Here is a 15,741-nt window from a genome sequence, read left to right as displayed (position 1 = left end):
TACGAGGTTTGCTAAGGAGTCCGCCATAAACTGCTGCGAATCTAAGAACTTTAGCTTACCCACAGTTACGGACATGTAGCGCTCTTTGTTGTTGGGTATGCATTTGACGTCGGAGCCGTCTGTTCCTTGTAGTAGCAAATGGGAGTCGTAACCGCGGAGGTTGTGAAAGAACACCGGAATCTCCATGTCTGGATTTACTTTGAAGTTTATATTGCATTTCCAATGAGCCGCTCCTCTGTATTTACCCGTGATGTGGCAGTGATCCCTAACCTTATCCACATAGAAATCCTCAACAAATGCTTTGTGACAGTGAATGCAGTGCGTGGAGGGCTTTCCCGGCTTCTCACCTTTCTTAGCATACTTCCCGCATTTAAAATGAGCTTCTCCTAGATACTTTCCATCTTCATCCCACGCTTTCTTGGCTCGTCTTCCAAACTGAAGAAGCGTATGTTGACAAATGTGGCATTTTTTTGCCTTGTTAAAAGCCTCCTGGTTCTCTTTGATAAATTCCATCTTCTTTGGACGTCTTAATTGTTCTCTAATCTCCCCCTCCTCTTCTCGCAATGCTTCTAGAAACTCATTAGCTGCGTTCTTACCTCGGTAAATCACAGGAGGGTTTGCTTTACCGTCTGATCTGACTACTATGTAACCAAAGGAGCAGATCTCGTGTAATCCTACCTTATTCGTGGCGCCACGTTTCTGCTCTTCCTTAGTTATCAACGCTTCGAAGTCTGCATATATCACGTAAGGCACTTGCATCTGCTTTTGATGGTCTGCGTATGAAAGCTCTTTGTTGGTGGGCATCTGGATCCGTTGCGCCACTTCTTCGACTCCGCGGCAGATCTCATCGTGTTTCTTTAGGGCATTTAAGGATGTAAATGACAGCAAGCAGCAGTCGCAGAAGTACTTTTTGCCTTTGTGCTTAGTATGTCTGTAGAATAGTCTGCTAATGTGTTTAACCCATGAGTAGTGTCCGCCGTGGTAGAATAAATGTACGCGCTCTCCTTTACTTTTTGACAGAACTAACGGTACTATCGTCTGCTCTCTGACTCCGTAAACGTTAATTGCTAGATCGTTTATTTCCTCAAATATGGGGATGTCTATCAACTGCATGGGAAATTCCACACCATCCCACTCTAAATCGTCTGTGGGATACTTACTTGTCCTACAGGGATCCTTCTCTGCTGGATACAGTGCAGACCTGATTGCCCACATAAAGCATCGATTGTCTTCATTCTTCACGTTTACAATAGCCTTCTTCCTTTCTACCCACGTTGGTAGCGGTACGTAACTCCCCCCTCGTATGGGTACGTACCTGGCCATACTTATCTCTATTCCTTCAACCTCCTCTACTGTCCAACCCGATCCTTCTTTCGTGTAGTTAGACAGCGACTCCATTATTGCTTCTAAGGCTTCACTGAGTGACCTATCCAGATTCGTGGATTCTAATATCACTAAGGACTTTGATCGCAACATTGCTGTCGTCATTACCTCGTCTTTTGACAAACTTACTTCTACCATTATGCTCGCTTTCAGGGCTCCTAATTCTTCTATACCTTTTCGGAGAGTCCTTTTAACCTTCCTTTCTGACTGACGCCAAAACTGTCTAACGTCAATCTCACCGTTACCGGGTATTGACACCGTGCTGAAGTTGCTTTGGGATTCCATCTATATAATAGGAAATATTTTATACCTAATACCAAGCACTTTTTAGGTCGTCGTAGTCGTACTCACAGTCCTGACAATGCCAAAACAATTTAACCTTAGTCTCAAACTTCTTACCACATCCACAATCATAACTGCTCATACACTTCGTCTTCATTTTCAAATGCTTTTTCAAATCCGCTTCTTTCTTAAAAGTTCTCTTACATTCTTCGCACTCCATATATAGACTAACATATTTGCGCTGTTGCCCCCAACCACACTTGGAGTGGGTTGTTTCCGTAGGTGGATTTTTGACACGAGTCTTGCCCGTGTTGAGATTGCGCTGGAACCCCCATTCCCTATACTACTACTGTAATAAACGGTAAAAATGAAATGCGCAAAACTGGATGCGCATTAGCATCTACCTTAAGAACGCGCACGCCTTGTAAATTCCCTATTTTTAGTAACCGGATGCAGTTTTAATTCTGTTCCTTACCCTGCTCCAGTGCGTCGTCATCAACTTGCGCGCGCGCTATCGTTTTGATCACTAACGAAACGATAGAGCGCGTGTAATAAAAAACGGTCATAAACGGTAAAAACGAGATGCGCGATATGGATACTCATTAGCATCTACCTTAAGATAGCGCGCGCCTTGTAAATTTCCGGTTGGGCTATTTTCAGTAACCGGATGCAGTTTAAATTTCGTCTTACCCTGCTCCCGTGCGTCATCAACTTGCGCGCGGGCGCTGCCGATTTGATCACGCGGGGGCAAGTTGATAGGTTACCGTGTTCGTAGTAAAATCACTCTAACAAAACATTGCTTACTACCTACTACCTACCTATCGTCAGTAAAGTCAACTCATCCACAGTGAGGACAGACTTTGAAGGCGCGAAACCCCAAAGAGAAATTATTTACACTTCCAGTTGACGTCGGCGTCGTAGACTTCGTCGAAAATCTTAAAGTCATCCCTACTTTCGCGAGGGGAAGGGGGAGCGAAAGGATGTCTGTTTTTCAGGCTACTCAAAATGGTGCCATCATAATTCCCTTATTTTCCCTTGAGAGCTCCTATGAATCTCTACTTTAAAAAGATTATATGGACACAAGCGTAATAAAAAATGAGATTGTTTAATCTAATATTGATATGCAAGATCTATTTACATGCACAAATGAAAATAAATATATAGAATCCAATCAAACCACTTATTGAATATGTAGTAGTTAGAAATCATAAAGAGAAGGTACATTTTTAGAGTGGTCTTAACAAAAGATTTATCATGAGGTAGCGCTTAATAACCTAAAGTCTATTTCACCGGTTTATGAAAACCACTCTATTGGAGATCAAACATTTTATTTTGAAGAGATCAGTGAATTTCTTACTGCTTGAAAAGGGGGGAGGGGGTGGCTACAACCATTTTTTAAAAGTTTACTGCAAATTCCCCCTCCCCAATACAGGTGTCTTTCCGAAACTTGATCTGTGTATTGAAACAATAAATGTTGTGTGAATTACGATGCTCAAGGTTCTCGTCTGGTGAACAGACATCGGGTACCTTGGTTTAATAGTGATATCAAGACTGCTATAAGAGTTAGGAGAAAGGCTTTAGAAGAAGTGGTGCTGTTCAAGATCACAGGATGACTTGTGTGCTTTCAAGTTGGCGCGCAACTCTGCCACCAACATGATGCACCGAGCGCGGTGCGCTTATTATACAGATCTTATAGCCGAGAACAGCTATAATCAAGGAAAGTTGTTTCGTACAACTAAGTCATTGTTGTGCGAGACTCCTGATGTAGCATTCCCAGCGCATGTAACTCCTGTTGAACTTGCAAATAATTTTGGGAATTTCTTCGTGCACAAGATTGAAAAGATCAGTGATGTCCTTGATGCTGTTGTTCCGGAGAAACGTGAAGCGGCTGATGAGTGTGATACTGCGTGTGCTGAGGAGTGTGTGAGTGCTCCTTTGTTATCCTGCTTCAAACCTTTGACGCACGAGCAGGTTGCTGAGCTCATTAAAAAGATGGCTAAGAAGTCGTGCCCACTGGATCCTGTGCCAACAACTCTGGTTTTTCAGGTATTGGACGAATTGCTACCAGTAATTTCTACTATGGTTAACATGTCCCTGGAGTCTGGTCGGTTTGCTACAGCTTGGAAAGAGGCACTCGTGCGACCACTTCTGAAGAAATGTGGACTTGATATTGAATACAAGAACTTTCGTCCTGTGAGCAATCTCCCGTACGTTTCGAAACTGTCTGAGGGAGCAGTAGCGGCGCAGCTAACGGATAACGTCCGCTAATAACTTACACCTGCAGCTCCAGTCTGCCTATAAGCGACATCATAGTACGGAATCGGCTTTGCTGAAAGTCAAGAACAATTTATTAATGAATATGGATGCGCAACAAGTTACCTTACTGATCCTGCTTGACCTTAGTGCTGCTTTTGATACAGTTAATCATGAGATTTTGCTTGAGCGGTTGAGATCAAGGTTTGGAGTGGATGAAACAGCACTGGAATGGTTTAAGTCATATTTGTCTGGTCGCTTACAGCGTATCTCAGTGAATGGCCGAAACTCAGCTACGTTCCACCTCAACCAAGGAGTGCCTCAAGGGTCCTGTTTGGGTCCCCTGCTTTTTACAGTGTACACAAGTAAGTTGTTTGATATTGTGGGAAGGCATCTCCCAAGTGCACACTGCTATGCAGATGACACGCAGTTGTATCTGGCGTTCAGCCCAAGTGAACCGGGCGACGAGATCATCGCTCTTGAATCTATGGATAATTGTATCAAGGACTTGCGTGACTGGATGATAAAGGACCGATTGATGCTTAATGACGATAAGACTGAGTTCTTATTTATTGGCACTAGGCAGCAACTAGCGAAAGTTAGTATCAGTAGCATTACTGTAGGCAGTGAGGTTATCAAGGCAAATTCAGAAGTGCGGAACCTTGGTTCCTGGTTCGATTCTCAGCTCAGTATGTCTGTTCATATTAGCAAGTTATGCGCTGCTGCATTTTATCACCTCCATAATATTAGTCGTATTCGCAGGTTTCTAAGTCTAGAAGCTACGGAGGCACTTGTTCATGCATTAATTACTTCGCGTGTTGACTATTGTAATAGTCTACTTTACGGGCATCCTGCCTCTCAGTTGCATAAAATACAGCACGTCTTAAACGCTGCGGCAAGACTAGTTTACAGGACACCACGTTATTGCCATATTACGCCATTAATGCGCAATCTTCATTGGTTACCTATAAAGCAGCGTATTTATCTTAAGATTTTATTGTTTACATTCAAAGCAATTCATGGCATCGCTCCTCCTTATATCCAATAGCTAGTCTCTCTTAAGTCACGTAGTGCCTATAATCTACGATCGTCATCCTCAGGCAATTTACTTGCTGCGCCAACTCGTAAAACTAAAGCTACCCTTGGCGATAGGTCTTTCCATGTAGCAGCTCCTAAGTTGTGGAATAAGCTTGCGCGCGAGCTTCGTGATATCACTAATATTCATGCATTTAAGCGCAGTCTTAAAACACATCTTTTTATAGAAGCTTATGGTCACTGAATTTTAAATTGAATTTCAAATTTTATTAGTTTTATACATATACACATGTATATATTGCATTTGAAATATATTGCATTTGAAATACTTAGATATTTTTAGAGCTATTTATGATTTATTAGCTTTATAGAGTTTACTGTATATATTTTATTTGTTACATTTTTCTAATTATATTGTAATGCGCGTTAGATCATTAATATGGATAGCGCGCAATATAAGTTAATAAAAATATAATATTAATATTAACGTTCTCACGGTACGGTGGGCCAATCGCGTGCACGATATCACTGATCCTCTAATCCGACCACGTGCTCAAATAATGAGCTGGCAAAATCTTAATCAATACGCTACAAGGCGATTTGGGGGGGGGGGGGGGGGGGGGGTTGGGGGTGGGGAATATCTTTTTCTAGCTTCCAAAACGCAAATCCCGTAATATTTACTATCGAATAATATAGGGCGCCAAGTGTTTAACACAGCAGTGCCTAGACCATTCGCTGGCTTTTGGAACAACTCGTTTAGTGTCTAGTGTCCTGCGTAGGAGATCACTTTGCCAGTAACAGTTGAAATATTATTTATATTGTTTATACAATCTTTATATAACCATCTACTGCATAGCAAAGGTTTCATGTTCTAATTAATAAGAGCCAAAATATTTACAGTAAATTAAGGGATGTTAATAGAATGCCACGGTATGCAATAGATTTCTTTTGCATTTCTTTTCGAACTTCTGAATCACTTCGTCGATTTCGTCTTCAGCGTCATCAAGTTCTTGTATCTGAAAGTGAATGAGAGAGCAAAAAAAATGAAAAAAGGGCAGTTGTAATTTCTATTCATAGTTCTTTTCCTGACACTTATCTCGTGTTCTGCCAGCCCCGCGTGCTTTATGACTGCACACAGCACGCGCGCGCGTTTTCTATTTCTTCATTAGTAAACTCAGGAGACGGCAATTAGACGGCTTACTAAACTTAACTAAACATGAGAAATAAGGCCCTGAACGTTAAAACCAAATGAGTCATCAGTTAAAAAATAGAGAACTGAGACAAAATAGAACTGAGACAAAATAGAAAATAATGCAAATGCAATGCAAAATACAAAATGACGAATTTCTTTGTCAGTAAATTGGCATTTGTAAATGTTTTTGAATGTTTTTTAGCTTTTTAAAGTAAAAGACAAGGTCTTATGCAATAACATCCATCTTTCAGCAACACAAATTTAAGCTTATTTGTATAATCATACTAGCTCGAACAGCTTAATAAACATTTGAATATTTGTATTGGTGTAATTTTATATTTCATTCAATATTTAAGTAAACCATCTGAAGAAAGATACAAAATTATTGAATGAAAGTCTTCTTTGTTTTGCCGATGGGACCCCGCGATAAGAGGTGAACAAAGCTGCATTTTTCTTGAATGAAAAACATACGCTAGGAATTGTTAAAGATTTACAAAGCTAACTAAAGGACGAATATTTGTTGTAATATGCTCTACTTGTTATATTTCTTCCAGCATTAAAATAAATTAATCTTATATATAGAAATATTAAAAGTTTTGAGAGAAAGTCTTTGATTTGTCGATTCGTCGAAAAAGATTTTCTTCAGTCATACAAAAATAATAATATACGATTGTTTGCTAAAACACACACACCTGAATTCTTGAAGAACACTCTTTGATCCATCTTTGACTACATGAAAGTTTTTTTATATTCGTTGTTGGTCTATAATTTGTCCTAAAGCGATTTTTTCTGTGCATTTGAGAGCCGCATTTGCGAGTGAGTTTTGATTTGACATCAATCGGGATCCCTGTGTTGTGTACACGGACGGACGGACGGACGGAAGTGACGTCAGCCAAGCCATGAAAAATCAACTCGATGGTTTACCATTTTTTCCTAAAACTTTTGTTTTACAATAACTTACAAATTTCTCGCTCGCTGATTGGCTAATTTTTATCATCAATAAGAGGACAGACAGATTAAAAAAATGACGCGTACACTCAAGCTCCTTGAAAAGGCTGAACTAGAAAAGTGAAAAATGGACGAGCCAAATTCAATTTCAACTTTTTTAACACACTAAATGTTTCTAACATCGATGCAAATACTGACTATTTCGATTTTGATGAAACATCTGATATGGAGCTTGCTTTGTGTCTTGAAAAAGTAGAAACTGAGCAACAACAAAGTGCCGAAATGACAAGTCGTTTTGCAGCTTTGAATGACCAAGAGTTGCAAGAAATTGTGCTACAGTCAGCCTCAAAAGGCACTAAACGAAACACAAAATGATGGCTTTTGTTACAGCATATTTTGATAAACTTCTCTTTGTCTATCATGATATTATTGGCCATAAAATGTTATTACATACCTCGAATTTCCAGATTGGTGCAAGGAAAGAGGAGTAGAAACAAAACTACTAGAGATGTCAAGCATTGATCTAGATGACTGTCTAAGACGCTTTTATGCAGAAGCAAGAACAAAATCTGGAGAAGAATACAGCCGTTCGTCACTTCTTGGCTTCAGGAATTCAATCGAGAGGCACTTTATCGCCAATAACAGGTGCATTAAGTTAACCAACAATCCAGTCTTCGCAAGGAGTAACAAAATGCTGGAATCCAAGCTTAAAGCTATCCGAACAGAAAATAAAGAATGCACTAAACACAAGCCTGTCATTGAATCTCAAGACATCCTGAAATTGAAGACAAGCCCATTCATGACTCCAGAAACTCCAGATGGTCTTTTAAGAAAAGTTTGGCTGTACGTGACGATCTACTGGTGTCGCCGTGGCTTTGTATTCGATAGAGACAGTGACGGGAAAGCATTTATACAGATGTCGCACGAAGAACAGTCTAAGAACCACCAAGGGGGATTTAACGATTAAAGTTAAGCACAGAAAGGGAAACCAGGCTTTACAGTACAGATGAAGATGGCGACGCATTTTATTGCATCGAGCTTTTTACCTGAGCAAGCTAAATCCTTTACAAGAAGCTTTCTTTCAGAAACCCAGATCCAACTTTGAGCACTCCGATGATATTTGGTATCAAAACAAGCCTCTGGGTGTTAATCGACTGTCAAAGTTGATGAAAGAAATTTCCCTGGGGGCTCTCTTTCAAAGATGTACACAAACCATTGTGTACGAGCAACAGCCATTACGCTGTTGTCAGATGCAGCAGTTCCAGCTCGACATATTATGAGCATTTCTGGGCATGCCAATGAAAAGTCTAGCAAGCTACAACCGTCGGCCATCAACATCACAGCTCCAGAATTGTTCAGAGATCATTTCCCATGCACTGGAGAAGGGTAAGGCTCCCACCTCGTGCAAAACTTCGCTACAAGCACAGCAGATTCCATTGGCTTCAACTTTGAGCGAATTCTCTCCTTCTGTTGTGGCCTCAAATGCTTCTTTAAACAGCATGTTTAATTCATGTAACATAGGTCAGGTTAAGGTATTTATTTCGCCAGCAAATCCAAAAGAACTGTAGCTTTTGAACTATATTTACATGTAAGATCGTTTTTTTGAGTTGTTCACGTTGTGCATTCTGTTCATCATCAATTCACTAAAGATCGAGCCGTTAACTGGCTTTATAATGAAAAGTTTGACAAGCTGTCAATTTTTAGCCAATAAGGTTGTTTGTTTATATTATGTCAACCAATAAGATAGCGAGAAATATTTCTGACGACAATGACTTGTCATCATTGAAAAATAAACAGTTTCTACTAGTCTCTTTGTGGAATTTATTGTTGTGAACAGTGTTTACGTTTGCTTAACGTTTTTGTTATTGTAAAAAACAAATTGACATCAGATTTTTATGTGTCTGTCCTCTTATTGACGATAATTTCGCCATGACATTGTCAAAGTAGTATGCGGATCCACACTACTTTGACAATGTGATGACGCAATTTATCGTCAATAAGAGGACAGACACATAAAAATCTGATGTCAATTTGTTAAATAAATTGACCGACAGAAACGCTTTTTTCTGGTCGATGTAAACGGATAAATTATAGATAATTTCCAAAATTCTGGAATACGAAAACATGGACGACAACTTGTTTGAAATCTTTTAATTTCTGCGTCATAGAATATGATGTAATCATCCTGGACATCAATACTATCTCAGGCTCTTTTCGGTCCTGGAAAGACGAGAGGGACTGATACTAGTAGAATTTTCAAGATGGCGGATGAAAGCCAAATTTTGGAGGTAAAAATATTTAAGAGAGCATGTCAGCAAAAATCAAACATCGGGTGGCAAGGGTCGAAAATTTGATTTTGCTAATATCTTAAACTTAGGTAGACCTTAGTGTAAGTAAGACCACTGTGTAGTTTGTTTGGTAAAATACCGCTTAGTTTTCGAGAAAATCGAAGAAAAGAGTTTTGGACTAAATTCGCTAATTTTCGGCCGATAATTTACATCAACTTTAACAGCTTATCGCGACCAAACAAAGCAACCTAGCACTGTAATAAGACTAAATAGTAGTTAATTGGTATCTTAAGAAACAATTGGTAGAGTTTTAGCAATTTTGGTGAAATTTTTCGATTTTTACTTAATTTATTTTTGGAGCACATATAAAACTCCTCTTAAAGTGGGGTCAAAATAATCAGATCTTTTTTCATGTGCGACGAAAAAATTTTACCAAAAAGACAACCTGAATTAAAGTTGAAATAATGATTTCCACGAATCATGCAAAATTTTCTTGGGGAAATTATTTTACGCGTTGCACCACAGCCTGTAAGTTGTAAGAAACTCACGGATTTTATCTGTGGGCGAGTTCAACAATTTACATATTGTTTACTAATGTAAACGAATTCATGTTGACTTTCTAAGAAATAAAAAAAAGAAACGATTTTAAAGAAAAAATAAAAGCTCTTGGACTTATTCTGAAAGAAGTTGAAACAGTAAACTCAAACTATAAAAGTAAATTTGCTCAAAATTCACTCGACTAACCCAAAATAGTATAGCACGTCTCTGGCCTGGAAATGATAGCATGAGTATTTTTATCAAAACATACAAAATATTTGCTACAACCTGCCAGATTCCATAGTTGATTAAAGTTTGAATTTTAAGAATTCTTGCTATGATATATTTTTTACTATGATTTTGGGTTTACATAACAAGACACCCCTTAGCAAAATCAAATTTTCGACCCTTGCCGCAGATTTGCCAAAATGTCTGATTTTTGCTGACAACCACTCTTAAGACAATTTCAAGCCTCATTTTCTCTTAAGCTTTATTACTATGTTGAATAGTCGTAAGGAACTGTGGAGAGGAAGCACCGTGGGAGGCTATAGGCCCCTATCTACTAATTTATTCAAAACGGGCACTGCTAAACAGCGAAACACCGAAACGAAACACCGGAACGAAACACCGGAACGAAACAGGGACAAATTCGTGATATTACAAATATCGTGCAATAAAAAATATTAAAAAATCAAAATACACGATAGTACAATGATATAAAAGCGATAAAGCTTACCTTTATGCCTGTGCTTTATGATCTTTGATCCGTATCGATCGTTCATTGCCTTTTATTAACCATGTCTTTTCGCTGGCTATCAATCCAATTATTTCTCGAATTTGAAGGATTCCAATGGTTCTTTTAATAAAAAAAAGCATTAGTCTTAACTGCTTCTGTCTCTAGTATCTACACCAAAAAAATTGTGAAAAAAAGCTAAAGTTCTCGGGCGACGCCATGTTTATTCAAACAAAAGCACAGGAAGCCCCTAAGGAAACCCAACAATTTCGGATCCCGGCCTAAAAAGGCACATCTCTAATGCCTAAAAAAATCCGAAAAGTTTTGTACATGATCCAACTACCTTTTTAGACAATGAAACTCGGATCTCCGAGCCCAAAATTAGCTAAAATGTGATCCCCGAGCCCCAAAATAACGCCGATCATTGAACCCATATACCTCGTTTTACTTACTAATCTGATACAGTACTACAATAAGCATTTTTTTCTTTACCATTGTACAGAGTCGCTATAGGTAATGGTAACTTGCGAAAACAACCTTAAGCTTTCCATCTTCTTGTCTATCATTATTTAAAACACTAATAATCACCACCTGCAGTTTAGGAAACGATATTTTATGACAGATTCCTTTATTTGGTTTGTCAAGAGCTGGGCTTCCTGTGGTTTTGTTTGAATAAACATGGCGTCGCCCCTCACTTTAGCTTTTTTTCACAATTTTTTTGGTGTAGACACTAGAGACAGAAGCAGTTAAGACTAATGCTTGGTTTATTAAAAGAACCATTGGAATCCTTCAAATTCGAGAAATAATTGGATTGATAGCCAGCGAAAAGACATGGTTAATAAAAGGCAATAAACGATCGATACGGATCAAAGATCATAAAGCACAGGCATAAAGGTAAGCTTTATCGCTTTTATATCATTGTACTATCGTGTATTTTGATTTTTTTGATTTTTTATTGCATGATATTTGTAATATCACGAATTTGTCCCTGTTTCGTTCCGGTGTTTCGTTCCGGTGTTTCGTTTCGGTGTTTCGCTGTTTAGCAGTGCCCATTCAAAACCTTTTCACTTTTTGCCAGTTCTAGTGCCTTGAGTTCCTCGATCATGCGAAGTTCATTAACGTGCTCTTTACGTAAAATCTAGAATGCCAATACCCTTCCTTTTCAAATAATAAGATTTTATTGAGATTAAGCGTTGAAATTAGTGAGAATCTTGCATAAGCGAAGAGTAATGAAAATCCCACATTAAGCCCAACTAAGAAGTTAAAGTGAAAATAAAATCAGAAAATTCTTGTCAGTTGTCAATGATGATGAACGGCCAAATCAGTCTTAGCTTGGCCATACCTTGTTTTTGGCTGAACGTTAATACTGATCAAAATGACCAGCAAGGCAAAGATTTTACCTGAGAGAAGTTCTAATTCTGGCCAGAGATTTTTCAATGACCAACCATTATACAACATTATATATTCTTATTATTATCTGGCTTGGCCCAAGCCGATTGCTGCCTTACCCAGGATATAAATGACCTCTCCTGTAGTCTACCCCTGTGTCTTAGATAGCTCAGGTAGTTGCAAAGGTCATTGGTTCAAATCCTGTTCAAAGCCAGTATTTTTTTCCATGCTTCAGCTCTATCTACATATTAGACTGTATTCACTTACTTATTCTCTAACCATTATAGGCCTGCAAAATAGTTAGCAAAAATACGTATAATAATTATTATTTTTCCCCCTCATTTAGACTCAAGAGAAGAGTGAGAAAAGAAAAAAGTTAGAAAGCTGGTTAAACAAACTACTGCGGATCAAAATAACTGATGGCCGTACATTGATAGGATCATTTTTATGTACAGACAAAGATATGAATATTATTCTTGGTTCCTGCCAGGAGTATGTTGGACAGCCAGGTTTGTGTGTTGTGTATTTTATGCTCTGGAATTCAAATTTTAAGGAATCTTGAAAAGCCCTTGGGAAAGGATATTGGGAGGAAAATTTCTTGGAGTGTAATAATATACAGCTCCTTGAAAATCTCTGAACTATGATTTTTTCCTACCCTGAAACAACCTCTGGGCTGATCAGAGTCAGGGCACAGCTAACTCACAGATAGAACCCTGAAACAATCTCTGGGCTGATCTAAGTCAAGGCACCGCTAACTCACAGATAGAACCCTGAAACAACCTCTAGGCTGATCTAAGTCAGGGCACGGCTAACTCACACATTGAACCCTTAAACAACCTCTGCGCTGATCTAAGTCAGGGCACAGCTAACTCACAGATTGAACACTGAAACAACCTCTGGGTTGATCTAAGTCAGGGCACAGCTAACTTATACAGTGAACCCTGGAACAACCTCTCAGCTGATCTAAGTCAGATAGGGCAGGGCAAACTCACATATCAAGGCCTGAAACAATCTCTGGGCTAGTTTAAGTCTCGGCACAGCTAACTCTAATAACCTCAGGAGCTACAATGTATCTAACTTATGGCCCTCACAGTCAGGGCACAGCCCCACAGTCCCTTAATTAAAGGGAATTAGGGAAAACAGTCCTAAATATAGGGAACCCATATTCACAGTGGTCAAGCTTTACACGCTTATACCACCTCTTCACCTCATTCACTCACTAGCTAATACTCACCACCTACTAGTGATATCCCTGCATTCTTTTTTCTTTCTTTTCGACTCTGATTACGGAGCAAGCATGCAGTATTTCTATCTCTGCCTGCAGCCCGGTACCCTGATGTACTGTAAGGCTTACATTATCCAAGTGCTCACATAAGATAACGGATTGTAAAAACAAAGCAAATTTCAAAACAAGTGGAAAAATAAATAGTTTTTGGCTTAAAGTCAGTCTGGATAGAGAAAAATTGTTAACTGTGCCCTCAGTATTTTTTTTTTTTTTTTTTTTTTTGAATTATTATTTCATTTTATTTTATATTATTTTATTTTTATTTTATTTTATTTTTTTCTTTACTTTAGTTTACTTGTTTATTTATTGTTTATTTATTTTTAAAAAACTGATCTTGGCTTGACTGCTTTTTTCCATATTTTCAAGACCTCAAGCACAGGTTTTCCCTATCCAACCACAGGCAGCCCAAGCAATATATTTGGGCTGCCTTTGATCTGACTCTCCTGGCCAGAAATTGTTTAATTAGATGTCATATTTTTAGGGGTTGATAAAGAAGATCCCAGGATACTAGGACTTGCTATGATACCAGGAAGACACATCAGATCTATTGAAATCGATATGGACAAACAATATAATAAATTTGGAGAGTTTATTTAATGCATTGAATCAGATGAGAATCCAGGGCTACCCTAAGTGCTTTTGCGAGGTTATTTTTGTTTTCTTTGGTTTCAACCGGTTTATGTAATTTTTTGTAATGATATTTTTATAGACCTCTTAATTCTGCTTGGGGTAACATTTTCCCATTTCAGACCATGTGTCATTCTCTTGAGAATAAGATTCTTTGTTTGAGCTGTATCCATATTCATGTGTCTTATCTCATGTGCAACCGAGCGCAAACCTTAAACAAAGAAATGATACTCTATTGAATGACATGTGGTCTGAAATGGGACAACATTACGTCATAGCCGAGGAGGTCTATTAATAATTATACTAGAGTGCAAACAATATATCCATGAAACACTAATTGCTAAATTGTTCGAAATAGTGCTAGTTAAACAAAAGAAAACAATAGAATTAGCATAAAATAGTGTAAGTTAGTATTACTAATATTTCACGGAAATATTGTTTGCACTCTAATGGAGTGCTTGCACTAAACCCGTGGAACAAATACTAATTTTTGGTACTACAGCTGTAAATAGTGATAATCAAACAATAGGAAACAAAGGATTCTGTATGAATTACTACTAATTAGTACTAAATATTCATGGGTTTAGTGCATGCACTCCACTAAGGTATCGCTTTACCATTTGACAAAGGCATGTTCAACTAATTTGGCAAATAAAAGTTAAAGTTAGTTGTAGGATCTGTGCTAAACCTGCAAGTACAGTACTCCAAAATACTCCTGTGAGACCAGTAGTGGACTACGAGCAGTAGTGTTTTATCGGGTATAAAACACGAGGAGCAGCCGAGTAGATCTGATAAAGAACGATCTGCGAGTTTTTTAAACGGCTTAAAAAACTCATAATGTATGTTCTCATGTTGTACAGAATTCTTTACAAAATGAACCAAGTTTGATAGAGAAAATCCAAGTTAAAATTTATACAAATGAAGACGAATCTATATCAAACCTCCTTCATGGTCATGATCTCTATTGTGTTTCCTTCATGAATTATTTATGAGTTTTTTAATTAAGTATAATTATAATTATGATTTTTTAATTAAGTATAATTGATTTTTTCCAATTTCGTCAATATTAATTTTATCTGGATGAATGGGAAAGTATTTTATCATACTCAAAATGCAAATGGGATTAAACCCTGGATCCTTCTCCGCATTGAATAGTGGAGTGCCTTAACATAATAGTTCCATTGACATTTGTACGTGATTGTTAGCCTGATTGAATAGCAAACTGTAAATTTATGTGAAGAATGTGTAGGTTGAGCAATACCCTTGTTTTGAAATCTCACACACTTAATAATATCATAGTAATGGTATTTGTGAATAGCTGACTTGTAAATGAAGATTTAAGCCTTTGGAATTTAGTCTGTAGTATTCAAAAACAACAGTGGTATGCAAATTAATGAATGTGTAACTGGTGTATTGATTGTACACGTCAGCTCAAGAGAGATTCAAGACATTGTCACTGACTTTTACATGTAAATAAAGATTTAAGCAATAATGTTAAACTCAAACTCATTTTCAGATTTGTTTCAGGGTTCAAAAATTCAGTTTATTCTTACCTGTCTACAATCATCTACCAAGGGGTCTTATCTATTTACCAGCCACAGTTGCTATATGGAAAATACTAAAATCTCTAAGAAGTTTTTCTTAATATGTTTTACACTCATTTGTGAAATGGATTATTTTCTGATGTGTGATGACATCATCACTCCTATGTAATTTTTCATCATATTTCTTAAAAAATTAAAAAAGCAAGCATGCATTTGGCTGATTTGACCCAAAAATATGCTAAATT

General features: G+C 37.9%; 1 protein-coding gene across 1 annotated transcript; it reads left to right on the top strand.

Moving 5' to 3' along the window:
* The first annotated feature begins 9,293 nt into the window (after positions 1-9,293).
* Positions 9,294-15,457, top strand: LOC148911381 (N-alpha-acetyltransferase 38, NatC auxiliary subunit-like). Its single transcript, XM_089029614.1, has 3 exons — positions 9,294-9,381; positions 12,387-12,549; positions 13,807-15,457. Exons 1-3 carry the CDS (start codon positions 9,355-9,357, stop codon positions 13,920-13,922), a joined length of 306 nt encoding a protein of 101 aa, XP_088885740.1. The 5' UTR covers positions 9,294-9,354; the 3' UTR covers positions 13,923-15,457.
* Positions 15,458-15,741: the final 284 nt, after the last annotated feature.

The sequence above is a fragment of the Actinia tenebrosa genome, unplaced genomic scaffold, assembly GCF_029948245.1.
Source record: "Actinia tenebrosa isolate PJP-AT-01 unplaced genomic scaffold, QUT_ActTen_1.0 PGA_scaffold14__42_contigs__length_11649687, whole genome shotgun sequence".
Lineage (NCBI taxonomy): Eukaryota > Metazoa > Cnidaria > Anthozoa > Actiniaria > Actiniidae > Actinia > Actinia tenebrosa.
The sequence above is the reverse complement of the archived record's forward strand: the minus strand, read 5'-3'. Positions and strand labels throughout refer to the sequence as shown.

Coding starts and splice junctions, on each gene's coding strand:
- LOC148911381 (XM_089029614.1), top strand. CDS start 9,355: ATGGCGGATGAAAGCCAAATTTTGGAG. Junction 9,382..12,386: donor ATGAAAGCCAAATTTTGGAG/GTAAAAATATTT, acceptor CCCCTCATTTAG/ACTCAAGAGAAGAGTGAGAA. Junction 12,550..13,806: donor GGAGTATGTTGGACAGCCAG/GTTTGTGTGTTG, acceptor TCATATTTTTAG/GGGTTGATAAAGAAGATCCC.